Source organism: Micropterus salmoides, unplaced genomic scaffold (genome assembly GCF_014851395.1).
Source record: "Micropterus salmoides isolate LMB-PRFRI ecotype aquatic unplaced genomic scaffold, ASM1485139v1 Ms_hic_scaffold_4, whole genome shotgun sequence".
Classification (NCBI taxonomy): domain Eukaryota; kingdom Metazoa; phylum Chordata; class Actinopteri; order Centrarchiformes; family Centrarchidae; genus Micropterus; species Micropterus salmoides.
This window is the reverse complement of record NW_024043372.1, coordinates 20,569,315-20,587,292: the sequence shown is the minus strand read 5'-3', so window position 1 is coordinate 20,587,292 and position 17,978 is coordinate 20,569,315. Positions and strand designations below refer to the sequence as shown.

The window sequence follows — 17,978 nt, the reverse complement described above, 5'->3', positions numbered from 1 at the left end:
TATGTTTAGTTATTGACACTGCCAAAGGTGTTTGTTCAACTCTATTATTGAGGTCGCCCTGTGTATTGGTGGTGCACTGGATTGTGTGTAATTTATTTCCACCTCAACCCCACACTTAAGTGAAAATGTGTCAGCACAGCACCAAAAACCTATGGCAGAGCTGTCTTTAAGAAATATTATCTACTATAGCTTCAAAATGCACATCTTTATCACAATTCTTTAATCACATTTAATGGATCCTTACTTTATAAGTTATATTTAAACAAAAAAATATTTGCTCAAAAAATAAAAACACTTATCAAACAGGCTCCTGTCCAATGCAATGGGTTGCAATAAATCCTATTGTAGGGGAGCTTGTAATGTTCAGCATTTGTTGACACTGTCAGGTGTTTAATATTCTGCCCCCCCCCTAATGTTTAAGTGGACTAAATACGTTCTGACTGAAGGTTCATTAATATAAAATTATAAAAAATAAGTGTAATTGTGTTAAAAATGCCAAACTCTTATCCAGATTATCCAAGCTGGTAATCAGCACAGGTTGCTGTTTTCAATAATATTGGGTTAGAGTGACGTTTGATTTCGTTCACATGTAATTTCACGGGTAGCTTTTCTTTAATTGTCTTGTAGTAAAACCAGAACTTACCTGAAATGACAGTATACTGCGCTTGTGCTTTACATGTGTCTCGTGAATGGGTTTACACCACACCGCTCTCGTGCAGAGGAGAAGGGCTTTTTGGTCTGTTGGGGGAGGGGTTTAACAAACAGACCAGGCAGGAAGAGACCTGCGTGTTGACATTTTTGGCATAAAGACATGAAAGACCCCTGCGGCGCCGGGGCTTTAGTTACTCCTAAGTGACGGCCATTACAATGAGGGAGCCATTCAAATAAACACACATTCGGTAAGAAACCCTAGAGAAACCTTGTTTACAAAACACGAGCGACCCCCACCCCTGAAGAAACCAGGGTCAAAGTTCACAGGAAGCTGGGGGGCTGCCATTTTTTCCCTGCTGCTACTGCTAACGTTAGATGCTAAAACGACGGGGAGGGGCGGCTGGCTTTGGATTTTTGTAGCTAGCTGATATCAACTGATCGAAATCGTTACACGAAATCCGTCTTTTCTCCGACCGTCGTCGCTAACAACTAATTGTTATTGGATGAATTCGGCATGGAGAAGGTAGCGGAGCCGTCTTGGACTTCTTCGTACACCTACCAGGTGAGCAAGCACAGTGCGGAGATGCTACACAACCTCAACATTCAGAGGAAAGATGGAGGCAGGTTCTGCGATGTGATCTTACGCGTCGGCGAGGAGAGCTTCCCCGCTCACAAGGCTGTGTTGGCCGCCTGCAGCGAATATTTCGAGTCGGTGTTCAGCCGCCAGACGGACGACGACGCCAAGGAGCTGGAGATGCACACCATCAGCCCGAAAGTTTTTAAAGACGTTTTGGACTTCGCCTACACCTCCAGGATCGTGGTGCGGCTGGAGTGCTTCCCGGAGTTGATGACAGCTGCCAAGTTTCTCCTGATGCGGTCAGTCATTGAGATATGTCAGGAGGTAATCAAGCAGTCCAACGTACAGATCCTGGTCCCGACCACACGGGGAGGTGAAGCCAGCTTGTTCCAGGCCACGGGGGCCACGGAGCTGGGTTTCCCGGTGCCACAGCAGGATCTGGTGAACGGAACGGGACTGCTGGTGAACGGGCAGAGCTTTGCCAACAATGCCCAGATGCATGTGGGTGGGGGGGAAGACACCGCCGCAGTGTTGCTGGAGGACGGAGGCGAGTCGTCGGTGCCAATGTTGGAGCCCGTCGAAGGACAGTCCGTGTCCCCATCTACGGAAATACCGGGGAACGCGTTTCATCACGACGCTGGCTCCCCGGGGTCCAAAAGGAGCAGGGGCAGACCAAAGAAAGCTGGCGGGGTAGTGGAGGCTGTACACTTTAACCACGCCACCCAGAAAGACAATGGGCTGTTTCCTTGCGGGACTTGTGGTAAAGCGTTTACAGAGGCTTCCCGCCTGAAGAACCACGAAGCGCAACACGGAGCCCACACCGTCAACATCGTCGGTGACAGCCTGTCAGCTGCGGGCGGCATTTCTCTAATGTCTCCGCCCGGGCTGGTGGAGAACGGCGTGCAGTTACACGGAGGGCTGACGCTGGATAACGGCCGCAAACGGGAGAGGACCAGGCGGCACGTCGGCTGTGACATTTGCGGTAAAGTTTTCCGCGACGTTTACCACCTGAACCGACACAAGCTCTCCCACTCTGGGGAGAAGCCGTACGCGTGCCATGTGTGCGGGCTCCGGTTCAAACGCAAAGACAGGATGTCCTACCATGTGCGGTCCCACGACGGGTCAGTCGGCAAACCTTATGTGTGCCAAAGCTGTGGTAAAGGTTTTTCAAGGTGAGTCCACCTATATCCCCACTGATGGCATGTTCTGTGTTTTGGAGCTGTAGTGAAACAATGATGTGACTGCGCCTCGATCATCCAGGACACCCTGCACTATGTGGTTTATTTCTATGATTATAAGTGCAACTCTTTGTATCTGCATATGGGATATATTGGGCTACCTGAAGGACAGTAACTGCAGGTATTAAATGAGTACTCACAAAAAAAAAAGTTTTGCAACAAAGCAAAAACTGCTGTTCAGCTCAGAAAGCTGTTAATCCGCTTTAGAGCTGAACACAGACACATAATGTAGTCATCTGCTTTATAACCAGCAGCCTGAAGTCAAGAGTTGTCTAGTTCAAAATCAACGAAATTAGTTAAGATACATAAGTAGTCATTCTTGTAAGTTGGTCTCAGTAACCAGAGACTGGGGTGAGTTCAAACACTGGGATGGACGGGTTGTTATCAGTCATTTTAGGAGGGCCACCTTCTGCAGACCCTGACACACTCGTGAGTGGTCTCATACACACACACACACACACACACCTTGTGGTTTCTGTTGTTAGAAAACTGCAGAGCCGTTACTGGGGGACTTTTCATGTGTAATTTGGCTTCAACCAGATTCCCAGGCTCAGTTCTCTCAGGCCCTGTTGCAAACTCACTGTCACCACCTGCTGCTGTGGAGGTTCAAATACATGCAGATGTCCAAATGAAAATAAGTCACAAGTAGCTGCATGCTAACTGCAAAAAAACCCCAAATATCCAGAAGTGTGATGAGGCAGAGGGTGGAAGTTTGTGACAGAGCCATCGACATGTGTATGGTGAAAAGATTTTAACTGGTCGAGTCCTCTCAGGTTTGCTTTGTTCAAGAAAAGAAGTGACTGCAGAGAATGTTGCTGGGTTAATTATTTCAGCACTTGGCGGCTGAAAGGTTACACTGCATGCCACATAATCACAACCAACCAACCCCCTCCCCTTGTTTTCTGTTTGCCTATTCACTATGACTGCGTAACGAAAAAATCTATCAATCTACATTGCTGCGCTTCATTGTGTGATATTTTTGACCTGTGCTTGATTATAACACTGTTGCCCCTTTGCAAGCTGAGGAAGGACATCTATATATTTAACATATTATACTCATTTATACTTGAGAATCAGAATCAGTGTTTCTGACCAAGTATTTGTACACATACCACAAATTTTATTCTAGTTTGTTTTAATTTGCCCTCAACAAACAGTTCCGAAAAGTATTTACAGGAAAAATAGAAATTGACTTGCAGCTAGAAACAAGGACAATAATGCTGAACGAAGCTCGGTTAAGATTAGATTAGATTAGAAAAATATGTATGTGTGTGTACATTCAATAAAAAGCAACAACGAGCAAAACAAATAGTACAAAGGACTATATATAATATGTAATGTATTAGATTACCTTATGTACACCTTAATAATCCGATGATATACTGATGAGTATTGATGATTTTACAGTTACTTCCCCCAAGGTAAAATACATACTTTTACTGTATTATATTCTTTTTCTTTTTTACTAGATGTGTCACATGATGAATTCAGTACATTCCTCAACCTTTTATCATATATTATTATATTTTACAGATGTTCATAGTGACACCACACAAATATAATGTAACGTTTAGATTAGGATTTACGATAAGGACAATGTAGTGGATGTAATTCCACCCTGTGAAGTCACACATGAATAAGCATGTGGTCGTAATAGAGATAATCTTTTCATGTGTTAATTTGCACGGGAAGGTCAACGCCCACATGGGTAGTATGTTTTGGTTGCTACTCTTCATAAAGTAAGTGAGAAAGATAAAATAAAATGTTAATTTTTCTTTTCTTTCTCCAGACCAGACCACCTGAATGGACATATCAAACAGGTTCACACAACAGAGAGACCCCACAAGTGCCAGGTAACATTTAGGATCTATGTATCAGAGTTAATATATTCCCACATCTAGTGGTGGTTTTAAACCGTCATATGTGAGAAAGGTGTTAACGTTTGATTTCTGTATTTCAGATTTGTAATGCCTCTTTTGCTACAAGAGATCGCCTCCGGTCACACCTTGCATGCCACGAGGACAAAATCCCCTGCAAAGTCTGTGGCAAGTTTCTGCGAGCCGCCTACATGACGGACCACCTCAAGAAACACAGTGAAGGAACGCATAACTACTGTGGCATTTGCAACAAAGGTAATTGTTTAAAATACCTCAGCATGCAGTACACTGTTACAAGCTCCTCTGAAACCACTCCGTCCCATGCCCAGACGAATATTCAGTCGGCTGTGAAGTCAAGGACGTTTAGAGGATTAAAACTTGCCCTAATCAGGTTTTGGTATTTGGTAGCTGGATCTGCTGTGTATTTTAAGAAAAACAACACCTCGTCTGGAGTTATGGTCATGCTGCTGAAATAAATTTTTTCTTTTGTATATTACTATGTTTATTTGTAATGTAAAATTATGTCCCAGTGCGGAACACTTCTGGACTCTTTCATGATGGTAGACTGTGCTGTGACTGCAAAACCAGAACTATGTAGCTCCATTGTCTGAGCTGACTTGTGAGCTAAACGTTGAACCGTGATCTGGCAGTGCAGTGTGTGTGAGCCAGTCAAACATAGCAGATCAAATAAGTCGTAGCATGTCTCAAATTCTGCTGTTTACCTCACAAGTGTTCAGAAAGAGAGAAATATAAAATCACACCCAAAAGTGACATCACGTTTCGTTGCGGCAAAAGTTAAATCTGGTTCCACTGTTTTTGCTGGGCCCCTCTGTGCTGGCACCTTTACTGCAGTGGTCTTATTTAAGAGGTCATATTATGCTTATTGGCTTTTTCCGTCTCCTTTATTGAGTTATATATCTTTTTTGTGCATATAATAGGTTTGCAAAGTGAAAAAGCCCAAAGTCCACCCCAAAGGGAGTTCCCATCTCCCACAGAAAACTCTGCTCTGAACTGCCTGAAAACAGCTCGTTTGTAGTCCAGCTGCTTCCCTTTGATCCCTGTGACACACAGCAAAATGCGAGTCATAATGCTCACCAAGTGGCTGGTAAGAGGAATATATACAGCTGAACCGGAGCCATGTTTACCTCAGGACCCGCCCTACTCTGCTTCTGATTGAAGCTAGTAGTCCTTAACTAGGAACTGCGCATGTGCAACTCCCAACAAAGATCTTGTAGAGGCAAGATATATCACTGCATTGCTAAAACAAAGTGTTAAACACACAGGGTGAAAAGAGGCGCTGCAGCAATGAGCAGTATGACAAAAAATATCTTGTTTGTTGAAAATGAAACCATTTAAACCTGTTTTGTTACAACCCCAAAATAAGAAAATGAGCATAATATGACCTCTTAAAAATGAATGAGGGGGTTATCATTTTTATTTTTATTTATTTAATTTTTTTTTTTTCATGGGGGATAATCTCGGTCCAAACATGACATTGCTCTGAACATTTATTATTTCCTCTGACACAGGAGGGAAGCACCGCCGACATCCCCAAAGCCTTATTCAGGGCGTGTTGACCCATTTGAGTGTCTAGTGTGCTCAAACGCATTTTTTGTAAACTCAACCCCCCTCTTCCTTTTAAGTGTAAAGCTACATTTTTAACGATGCACTGTTTCTTTCGGGGACAGGTTGCACTGAGCTGTACAAAATATTTCCAGGACTTGTTTGGTCTGTAGACAAGATGAAATGCACATACTGCATGTGAGAAATATGTCTAAAAGTTGGCCTTTACTTGTACATAAAGTCCTGGTGCTACATGCTGAGAACATTTTTCAGCATTCACACTGAAGTCCTTCCCTGGCCAAACCTTAGAGACTCTTCTGGCTGACTTGCTTACTGGTGCAGCACTTCAAGACGTTGAAATTTTTACTTAACTTAATAGATTAAGTTATTATAATACAAAGAGTAATTCAGGGTGTTTGTAGCATATTAATCATTTTACAGCCAGTCCTTTTGTAATGATTGTTTATGATCCCGTAATACCTGTGGCCACTACTACGCCCAAATCGCCTCTCACCCCAGCTTTCCTCCTGGCACTTGGGTGCACTGTATGTATCTTGTTTTTTTCATTAATTCAACCTTCATCTGTACGGGGAGGTTCAATGAAAGGTGCGTATCCTGTTTTCCCTGAGTGCGCTTTGCACACAAGACAATAAGAGCAATGTTATGTGTACAAACAAGATAAGAAACAGGAATTCTACAAAGCTACAATGGAAATAATGGATAAAGTGGACTAAAGGGTAAAATAATTTTTTAAAGAGGCTTCAAACCAGCAATAAACAAATTGGATCAAACAAAATACATAAGTAGAGGCGTTTATTTATAGGAATCTTTAATCATTCTCCTTGTGGCAGTATAGCCACCTTGGGTGGCTGCATATGCGTCAGCTGACAATCAGAGTGAATCGAGGATACAAGTGCTGTGATTAATTCCTTTAAAGAACATCTCTTTACAATGTGCATCACTCTGTGTGTTCGAGAGGGGATATAGATTTTTGCCTTGTTGCCTATAATACAATGATTTGCTTCACTGTTGAAAGATGCAATTCAAAGAGATAATTTAACTTCCCCCCCAATTATCAGTGTTCCAGAGTTATTCTGGTTGAACCGATCGTGGTGTCTGTCGGATCATCGACATCAAATAGCCTGTCACTGTGTAACAAGATCCCCTGCTCATGGTCAAGGCCTTGAGTGTGTCAAACAACTGCCTTGTTTTTTGTTCTTTGGTCCCAGGTTTCTCCACTGCGTCCTACCTTAAGGTGCATATAAAGACGCACCATGGCTCTCCGCTGCCCCACTCTGCCACAATTCACACTTTCCCCGAGCCAAGGGGGGAACTGCAGATGCACAACGGCAACCCTTACCACATGGGACGCCAGTGCTCAGTGGAAGGCAAGCAGCCGCCCGCCCCATCCCAAAACATTCATGTTTCTGGCTTTCATTTGCTCTGCTGCTTTCTAGAGAAACATGCTGCTGCATCTTTGTGTGTGTGTGTGTGTGTGTATTTAAAACACGAGCATACATCAACCTGTGCTACCAAGCTTTTCGCGCAAACATTTACTGTTGTGCAGTTTGATGTGCTGGTTGTCTTTCTGCTGGCTAACTGTCGGTGTCTTTCATTCAGACGTGGCAGTGTCGACCTTACTGTGGTGATTAGGTAAAGGGGAAACAGCTGGAAGTATTGCACACCTCATTTTTTTATTATGAACTACAGATTAACTGCTCTATGATTAGGCAGCTAGTCAGTAGTGTTGGAAATACCGGTGCGTTCTCATAAGTTTCACTGACTCATGTCAAAAGTCAGTATTGCAGAAATGACTGGAAGAAACTCTTTTTGTGTTACCTGTGAGCAGCACATCTGTTACTATAGAATACATGCAAGTCAACAGGCAGACAACTCATTTACTCGCATACATTCTACAGAACTGAACTACAGTTCAGTCAATGCCAATCATGGCATTGACTGTAGTTTGACAAGTAATGACGCCTGATGACTGTGCACCTATGCTACTAAAACACTACATTGCTGCTTAGAGTGAAGACTTTTTATAAATGCTGAAAGTTCCCACCGTCACATATAGTAATTGAGCGCATTGAAGTTTTCTAGATTTCATAGTTCTCACTGTTCTTACTCATGACCATGTAAGAGTTTGGACTGTTGCTTTACCTCTTTTTTTTTTTTTACTTTCTTTTTTTTAAATGTGTCTCTGTCCAGCATGGCCATGGCATCGTATGGTTAACCGTGTCTGTTTCTGCTTGGCTGGTCCATCAGCGGTTGTTCTACAATGCACAGTGTTGCATGATTGTCCTAATGTGTACTCCATTTGCCCTGGATTCATTGAAACTCTTGTAATTTGGGCATTTTTATGGGAGAACCAGTAGCATAGAGACAGTGCACAGTGAACTGTGAGCCACAACCATAAATTAAGGAGAAAAAATATTATGGAAGACAAAGTTTACGTCTGTTGATTGTACTTGTAAATGACTTTCTGCACAATAATAAGAGACATTTGAGCATATGAGCGCAGAGCATTTGAATAATATGCGGTCTGGCTAATTACCAAGCAAAGGTTGGCTATTAAAATGATTGTAATGATAACTGCTTTTGAAACCATTTGCTGCCTGATCAATCATTAAAACTGATCATACCCTGATCGCGCTATTAGCACATACAGAAAGATATTTGCCTTTTTTGAGCTAGAGTTATTTTGTTGTTCAAAAGTCTGTAAAACTCAACTCAATAATGCAAATTAAAAATTCATTAGCACGATAACAAATGTGTAATTTCTGGACTGGCTGGAGAAAAGCTAACTGGTTGGCAAGGAGTTAAGTGTTAGTGGGTTAGCCGTTTCCTTTTGAGGTAAATCCAGGATGTTATCTGAAATACAGTTTTGGTTGTCATATTGTTTTGCCAGCAAGTTTGTGACAAGAACAGCACGTCACACCACACAGTAACTCACAGGTATACGCAGTGATATTGTCAAATTATTAGTCATGTGTGTCCTTTCTTTGGGCACTATTGTTGTGTTTATTCGCTCGCTCAAGTAATGCTGTAATGGAAGTTTCTTTATAGATTTCCAAGATGAATCAGTTTAAGAGAAACTTTGCTAAGGTTGTGAGAGGATTAGTGTGCGTAAATGTAATGTTTTTTCCCTCCCACCGATTCACTTCTGCTTTAAGTGTCAGTAAATGAGCAGACCTTGTGTTAGCGTAGAATAAATGTGTTTTCCTTCAGCACTGTGGACAACAGTTTGTGCAAGACTGACAGTCATACGGCAGGTAGAGATCATCCAAGCAGTTACCAAAGGCGTGCAGAGCTCTGAACCACAAGTCCCCGTAAAGCTAATTACTGAAACAGAAAGACATTGTGAATATTTGAGTAATAACATTTGAGTAAACACTACTTACATTAAATGAGCTGAGAACTCGCAGCAATTGGCAGTCGTTTGGTTTTAATAATTTAATTCTGAGTGATGAAGGTCTTCACATACATGAGCAGAAAAAAAGAGAAAGTATGATTAGCCCTCGCAAATTGCCACGGCCAGGAGTGTGTACTGTCACTATATTTACTGCAGTTTTCACAGTCTTCATTGTGTGTGTGAACATTATACTTTGTTATACACAGTATGGACCTTTCTCACAGGGAAGTGGAACTATTAACATTAATGATGGCTCTTTGCTCATTTAGGTGTGTCAGTGAGCCAGCAGGGTCCTGGGCCTGGCAGTGTTACACCTAATATTCAATGTGGTCATTTTTAATGTTTTTATTTACACCTCTCAAAGTGTCCACTGTTAGAAAAGGTCGGTACTCAAATGGCAGACAAGTTATGTCATTTTTTTCTAATAAAAGTAGCTTGTTTGTCAATTATTCCAAAAAGGATTTACATCACAAGTCACTTAGTTCCTAATTGGTATTTGCTAGAGTGGAAAGAGAGTAAAAAGATCATTCATTAATTACTGACTGCTTTGGTGATCGGATTTACCCAACAGAAGCTACGCTCACACTGCAGGCCTTAATGCTTAATTCTGATTTATTGGCCAGATCTGACTTTTTTTCAGATAATTTAATATATCAGACTCCAGTGTAAACTGGCCACGGCTTGAAAGCAACCCGCATGGGCAAAAGAATAATACGTCGCATGTAGCACGCTGTCGCACAGAAGTAAACATGGAGACCACTAGGGCAGGACCCGAATATTCTAATTTTTGATCATTGGGTACACATTCAATTTTAAATTTTGGGATTCGAATATTGATTTATTTTTTTCACACACTTGACCCCCGCCCACAGTAGTGAACTTAACTCTCCAGTTCTCATCAAAGGGAAAACAACGAAGCCCACAGCTCTGTGGGAGCACTTTAAACTGAGTGATAACAGTGGCAGTTATGGGTTTAAAGAACATTTAGGAAGGTATAAAAAAGTTTTGTTACTTTCCGCTACCGGAAATGTTGCTTATCCTCGCTGCTCTCCCTGGACCCCTGCCCAGTTAATATATTCCAGGGATCTATTCTGGACCTGCTCAGCTCAGCCTCTCACCCTCTGGACTCTCAGCTAGGGTTCCCTCCTGCTCTGCACTGCAGCCACCAACCTGGTTATGCAGCATCTATTCTTCCAGTCTGCCTCGCTCTTCCCCGGCTCAATTTCCGATCACTTCAAACCTGCAATAAATATTCGTCTTCAGTCTCCTCCCTCTCTTAGTTCTGCACTTGGGACTACTAGTCTAGCCACGAGAAAAGTTAAATACAATCTTTTGGTAATAATAACGTGCTGTTATTATATGGTAGAACCCGACCGATTTATCGTTTTGCAGATATTATCGGCCGATATAGGCTACTTGCAGATATATCTGCATGGCGTTTATAACAGAAAAAGAGAAACAGAGTCGGATCCTTCCCTCTTGTTGTAAGTGTGGCATAGTTTGACCACCAGAGGGTGCGCTGCAGCTCCTCTTTTAACAACACTGCAGCACCACAGAACAAAACATCAGCTGATCAAAGTCAACCTCCTGGTAGCTGTCACACTCTGTGTTCCCGGTGAGTTGGTTTATTGTCACGTCAGTTACATGACTTAAATAAAAATAAAAATAGCCCTCATAACTTTTCCTCTTCGGAGACCAGACTTGCTAACCCTCCTATTTTTCTCTGCCCTCTCCAGGCTCACAGCAGTGTGATTAATGTTACAGTAGTTGTACAGTAGGTGTTGGAGACTACGGTGCTGACACAGACGTGATTGTAGATTTATTTTTCAAACAGTGTTTTTCTCATTTCTCTCTAATGTATTACTTCTAAATAAGCAGCTAACGCTGCCTGTTGCTAAATTAGCCACACACACATGTTTATCAGTGGAGGAGCGCCACAATTAATGAGCGGTTCAACTATAGTGTTTAACTTATTCTAAATATATCTGCGAGCTGCTTGTCTCTAGTTACAGTTGGCATGTCAGAAATGATTAAACCAGACGGGACTTAAACGTGAGCTGAACAATTATCAAGCACGGCTTTCTGCCTAACAAAGTTATCTAACAGAAAGTTAGTGCACCTTTCAAATATGAGATGTTAGTGTGAAATCTCAAAGTTGCAGGTACTTGTTGTAGACAGTCATGTAGTATTAGATCAATTCAAGAGCAGTGTTTCCTCTGTGTCTCTGTATCAAAGAGGCATTTTTTTAGAGCCAGGTGGTGGTTAGGAAATGGTTTCTTGTAGCTGTTGGATAGAATTAATAGTGAATTAAGAGTGCTGGTGATAAAGTAGAAAGTAGTCATTGTGGCAGATTATATGTAAGGTAATAACTACTGCATGATATTTGCCTATGTAGGAGAGACCTGTTAATCATTATGATAGCAGTGCCATAAGAAATTATATGTGGTATTATTATTTTTAGTAGTAGTACTATATTGGTATTTTTTTATTGTTTCTATTTTACTGGCCCCCACAATATATACACTATTTAATTTAATGTTCATTAGTAGTAGTATTCTATAATTTAAAACAAATCAGATATTTTAAAAATGTTTTCTGTAGTTTTATACTTTTGACTATTATTTATCAAAACATTAATATATTTATGAAGTACGATTTCTAACAATAACAGTTTCTTTTTAAACTGCTTTATGTCATGGTATCTTGGTATGGTGTCAACATAACAAATGTTTAGGATAATCTTTGTTTATGTTATGCGTTTCTTCAAATAAAGTTGTATTGTGAAAGTACAGCCGGCGTAACGCCACCGGTAACACCACCATTAATGCAAAAAAAAGTACAGTTTATTTTACAAGTTGATTTCAGATGGAAGAAAAGGAATTAGTTAGCAAATGAGGACGAGGAGAAAGAGAGCCACATTTCAGGGTCGCGTGAATCCCAACCTGACTGTCCAGACTAGGGTTCAACAGTTAATTGAAATCTTATCGCAATAATGACCATCATTCTACAGTCTTTAAAAAAAAAACATCTTTGTTTGGTAAAGATCACTGCAAATAATCACACCATAATCAATTAAATATGTTTTCAGTGAAAATGAGAATAATTATGAGCTTTTACCTCCAATATTGCAAATATCGCAATTACAATATCATTCAAAACAATCTCAGTTAGATATTTTTGCAAAATCGTTAAGCTCTGGTCCAGACCGACGCCGCTTTTAAAGACGTCTGACCTGTATCTGATTTGGACCACACATGAAACTGGCCCTAATCCTAACTGGAAAAGATCAGATTTCCCATGACTGGTGCTGTTCACACTGAGTCACACTGAGGAAAAAAAAATCAGATTTGGGTCACTTTGTCCTGCAGTCAGAGCACGGCCATAGACTAATCCAAACTAGTAAACCTGTCTAGCTTACTTTGTTTACAGACAGCATTTCAAATACTAGTTATGAAATGAAGGTAATTCTGTCCGTATGGTTTCCGCCGGCCTGTTATGTCTGCCCCCTCCTCTCCCCTCCTTCCTGTCTCCCTGGCCGGGTGTTGTGTAGACCTGTGTGCCAGTCGTCAGCTGCTTCTCACCTCGTCTGAGGCAGAGGGTCGCTTTCATGGTCTCTCTGGACACCCAGTTCTTCCTCAGCCGGGCCCTCCAGCCTTGGGCCTGCAGGCTGAGCTGCTCATGGGGAAGGCAGGTGGGGCTCCATATTTCTGGGAGTGTCGCTCTGGCGGGTTGCCTGGCTTCCCCGTCCATGGGCCTGTCGCAGGTCAGTACAGTCCAGCAGGAGAGTGGGTGGGGGCGTGGTGCTAGCACTGCCCACTGATTGGGTGAGCACAGCAGAATCAGTGGACACCGGGCAAATGGACTGAAATAGATGATTGTATAGTTAAATGACATTTTGAAGGAACTGTTTGTTTTTTAAAATATATAATGATTGATCTGTAAAATTAATTGTCACAATTTGTTCTACTTGTGCTTGGTGCCTTCTCACTAAAGTTTTTTGCAGGTGCCAACCAGCTACTGGATTAAAGTTGTACAGTATTTAACAAAACCTATTTTATTATCCATTTGTCCTAATTCACGCCTCCCTTTCGTCCCATTTCCCTCCTTGTTTCTCTCTCTCTGTCTCACTCTCCGCCCTCCTATCCACGCTGGTTTTACCACAGACGGGCAGGAAAACGCAGAGAAATGTCCTCATCTGGAATCAGAAGAATCCGACCCTTCATTCGGGGATTTGTCCAACGGTGACGAGCTTAAATCTCCACACAAACCTGATGGGCCGGAGCTCGAGATGCCCTCTTTAGCCTGCAATGGAGCCTCTGCGGGGGGGGCCTTGGCATCTCCGGAGGGATCTAAAGCCAAGACGGACCCTGAGAAGAAATTTAACTGCGACATCTGCGGTCAGGCCTTCCGCACCAAGTCCTACCTCAACAAACACCAGCACAGAGTTCACAAAGCCCAGAAGGCCCAGGGGGTCTCAGGGTCGGGCTTAAATGAGCTGGCCCCCTCCCTCACGTCTCCCTTCTCCCCTCAACAAAACATGTCTCTGCTAGAGTCATTTGGCTTTCAGATAGTTCAGTCTGCGTTTGCCTCTTCACTGGTGGATGCTGAGGCAGGTCAAAGTGGAATCGACTTTGGAGGCAAGTGACATATTTGCTAAAGTTCTTGCAAAGCCTCTCATTCTTAGGACAAAGCCGGGTTGCCCACAGAAGATGCTCTGTATTTGGGAATAACTTTGCCTCAAGACTACTTTTTCTGTTTGTTACATTGCTTAATGTGTATCTGATATTTTTGTCACAGACTGCCATACGATTCCTACCTTTTCTACTTTTTTCAGAGTATGAAAAGTGCGTGTACGGTGTTAAAATTCTCTTTATAAAGAAGTGACATGAAGGTTTTCCTTTATCTGATGTGGATCCGTTGAAGTTACGTTTGGTATGCTTTCATTTGTTTTTTGGCTTGTGCTATTGCTTCCTTAGCTGCACAAATGTTTCTTGACACGGGATGAATTATTTACTGCAACCTTAAAGCAAGTAATGACTTGCTGTTGCTGATGTCTGTTTGTGAATTCTGTATTTATGTTGTTCTCTGCGTCTTTCAAGAAGGATTTTGTTTTTCTTAAGAACAGGGATTTGGCCTCAGTTTTGATGGCAGGTTTTCTTTAAATCTGTTAAGTATTCCCAGAAACATTCCTAACAGGCCCACGGCATATGTCACGACAGATTTATTACGAACAATTTTCTTTGGCTTCATGCAGGAAGTGTCAGTTTACTGGCCACTGAGCAGCACTGATAGCTGTCAAGGACCTTAATGAATTACTATTGACAGGATTACTGGGAAGAGGCACTTTTAAAACTTGGCGATGAAACTTTAAATTGTTACAGCATCCACACAAAGCTCACTATAAAAATATAATATATTTCAGCTAAAACATAAATTATGACTACCTCACAGAAGAAAATAACACCAGTGTGTATTATAGCAGAGTTAATTGTTCTGACTTCACTAGATTTAAAGAATAAGCCGGCCACTTCTTCCTTTCATTAAAATTAGAAATGCCTGCTGAATGTTAGTTGAAAAAAAACTGTATTTAAAGCTGCAATAGCACAACAGTTTCTGATTTGTATTTTTCAAATACAGGTCTTTACAAATGCTTGTAGTCCTGTTAGTAGAACTGCCTGTTTTATTTATTTTTTATTACTTGAACAAAGCCTTTGAGGAGTGTTATCATTCAACTTTAACCTGAGCTGTTGTGAATCTGAACCCAAGAGGAGAGTTCGGTACACTGATGTGACAGCTGGCTGGAGGGATGTGCTGTAAATGAAGCCAGTCTGCTGACATGCTCATTTTGGATGTGAAAAGCCCATTCATCATCTTTTGATTTGATGATTTGTACAATGAATTATTCATATATAAAAACAGTCACAGAAGTAAGGAGCGGAAAGCCATTACTATTATGATCTAGACTGTGTACAGGAGTACCTTTATATTTTTTTTTAATGAATTTTTCCAGGATGAATCTTTTTATAAAAACCTGTAAAATTTGTCTTGAAACATGCCTTGAGCTTGGTAGGAATGGTTTTTATACATCCCCCTTATAATGACAAGGTTTCCTAGTCTTGTTTATTAGCAATTAAATCAGTTGTGTACATGAAACAGGGACCAAGGTCAGGTATATTTTCAGTATATATTTTGAGAAATGTAAATTATATTTTATTAACTTATTCATGCCCTCTGTTTTGTTTAAATTTTCAAATGAAAATCGTGTGATTTGCTCATTTTGAGAATTTTTCACTCTAAATCATGTTAAACGGAGATGTGTGTGTGTGTGTGTGTGTTGTGCAACAGCTTAGGGGGTTAGAGTGATAAGTCGCACCCTGATCCACCAGCCTCCGGACCGACCAAACGTAATGCAACTTTCACAGAATCAAGTAATTAAGCTCACTTTAATACTCGAGTGTTTCTTCCTCCTCATCATTTGCCCTTCTTGTATCGTCACCACCCACTTGCTGTCAGATTTACTTGTGCTATTAGCAGATATCACGTCCTGTGTTTGCACTATGGTTTCTAGGTTTAGGCACACGCTATCCATCTGGGATGGTCTTACAGTGAAGATGTGTTTAATCCAAAATGTAGAATCCGAGACATTCCTGTGATGAGAACTAAATGGTTCCTCAAATCAAAACACCGATAGCGTCACACATTCACCTCTCTGCTTTATTTTGTTTGATTAGAAATCTCTTTTTCAACGTTTCTACGATGCAGAATTGGTTTTATATCCTAAAAAAACAACAACATACGGGATGTTATTGATTCGTGGAAACTGTGCGTGAAGATCAATTCCCTGTACGTAAAATTTAGTCAATCAAAAATCCAAATGTAGACTCTTTTGGGTTTGTTTATGCTGAGAGAATAAGCAGTCACTTAGTCAGGAGTTACAGGAAAAATTGCTGCGAAACACTGCTGGCATTTGCGAGAAGGGATCTACGTTAAAATAATGAGCACCTAAAATAAAATCTTATTGACTTCTCATACAACTTGTACATCAGTTGATTGACATATGTCTTGTAGTTCATGTTTTTTCTTGTGTTGTAAAACCTCTATCGTGATGCAAGTCAAACTCATCTAACAGTGAAGGAGCTTAGTAGGAGTGTGTGTGTGTGTGTGTGGGGGGGGGGGGGGGGGGTGTAATGGCTCTGTTAAAAACAAAAAAAACAAACAAAAAAAAACCAACGAAAAAAGCAGTGTATTTGCGTTTGTGTGTCTGTTTCTGTGTTTGATCTGTTTCCTGCTTTCTGTTTAATTATTATTTGTGCTTAACTGTCTATTAAATTCAGTACATTCCTATATTATTTATGGTTATGTTGTGATTGTAACAAGTGTATATACCATTCATATACACATTCTATAAATATAAATATATAAAAATATATATGAACCAACCAATATGATCAGTGTTTGTCAGTGGTGGTCCTGTACATATATAGATTTTCTTTCTCATCTGTCATGTGGAGGGGATGTTAAGTTATGGACATTTGATTGAAAGTGTAAACTGCATGTTCTGGCATGCGAGCTGAGCTGGTGGACTGAATGTCGATCACTGGTTGGTGGCAGTATAAGTTTCACTGTTCACCGTACTGTCACTCTGCTCTGGTAGCGCTCACACTGCCAGCTGCACGACTGATGTCTTTGACCAAGTTTTATATTTATTTTTTGGTCCTTTTTTGATGCACTCTGCACTAGTATTTACTCCTGAAAAGGTGAGAAGAGTTGTTCTGTTATCAGTGATTTGGAAAACAAGTGGAAGACGCTGTAAGGAAATTGCGATCCTTTTTGTTTGAGTGTTTTTTTTCTCCAGTGGGATGTATGATTTGTTTTCACTGACGTCGGTACTCGTGTAAAATATGTTTTTGAGGATTATTTGGGCCTAATATGTTTTGCTTTCTACTTTTGGTCTGTTGCAAAGTGCCTTCCAAATACTGATTGTGCACAGCAGTAGATTAAAAAAATGGTCTTGTTTTCTAAAGGTTAAGAATTGTACAGAGTGACTTGCATTGACACTTTTGTATAAAAACACACACAGAAAAATGTACAATATGTTAACTTGGTATTTTATCATCGTACTCAACAAGATTGCTCTTACAACATGTAAGCTACATGTTTTGTTATAACGTCTTTGGACATATTTCAATATAAGCATACTTTTCTATAGATATTTGTTTTTGTACTCTGTTATTGGGTCTCCTCTCTCTTGTTGGTACAGAGATGAGCATCAAATAAATTGCAATTGAAAAAGCTCCTGACTTTTCTCTTTCTCTTTTCACAGTTAGTGGGGCATGGGTCAGGTGTGGCTGGAGTCAGATGACCGAACATTAACTATAATGTGAGAGACTGTATTCAGTTCATACAGTCTGCGATTCAGATGCAATTACAAATGTTTTATTTTTTTTGTTAATATATTTACAGACTTCACGTTCTTATTGTCAATATATGGTCTTGATTCAACATTTCTAATCTGTTAAGATGGTTGTACTACAAGGAAATAAATACATTTATTTTTGTCTTGAATGACTTGGTTAATTCATAAATAAGTTTCAGATCATTCATAGTGTTCATCTGAGGAATTCATACGCAGTTTATGCCCAAAATGTCAGAAGTGA

At 40.8% G+C, this 17,978-nt stretch overlaps 1 protein-coding gene across 4 annotated transcripts; it reads left to right on the top strand.

Moving 5' to 3' along the window:
* Positions 1-786: 786 nt before the first annotated feature.
* On the top strand, positions 787-17,615 carry patz1 (POZ/BTB and AT hook containing zinc finger 1). Of its 4 annotated transcripts, XM_038696263.1 has the most exons (6): positions 787-2,400; positions 4,256-4,319; positions 4,427-4,598; positions 7,136-7,294; positions 12,872-13,084; positions 13,485-17,615. In XM_038696263.1, exons 1-6 carry the CDS (start codon positions 1,166-1,168, stop codon positions 13,964-13,966), a joined length of 2,325 nt encoding a protein of 774 aa, XP_038552191.1. In that variant the 5' UTR covers positions 787-1,165; the 3' UTR covers positions 13,967-17,615. The 4 variants fall into 4 exon arrangements, with proteins under 4 accessions (XP_038552191.1, XP_038552192.1, XP_038552193.1 ...); XM_038696264.1 differs by lacking the exon at positions 7,136-7,294 and having other exon boundaries at positions 788-2,400; XM_038696265.1 differs by lacking the exon at positions 12,872-13,084 and having other exon boundaries at positions 790-2,400.
* Positions 17,616-17,978: the final 363 nt, after the last annotated feature.

What these genes read in the sequence shown, in the direction of transcription:
- patz1 (XM_038696263.1), top strand. Translation starts at nt 1,166, where the DNA reads ATGGAGAAGGTAGCGGAGCCGTCTTGGACTTCTTCGTACACCTACCAG. An exon ending in TGTGGTAAAGGTTTTTCAAG is followed by an intron (nt 2,401 to 4,255) that starts GTGAGTCCACCT and finishes TTCTTTCTCCAG; the next exon opens with ACCAGACCACCTGAATGGAC. An exon ending in CTGTGGCATTTGCAACAAAG is followed by an intron (nt 4,599 to 7,135) that starts GTAATTGTTTAA and finishes CTTTGGTCCCAG; the next exon opens with GTTTCTCCACTGCGTCCTAC.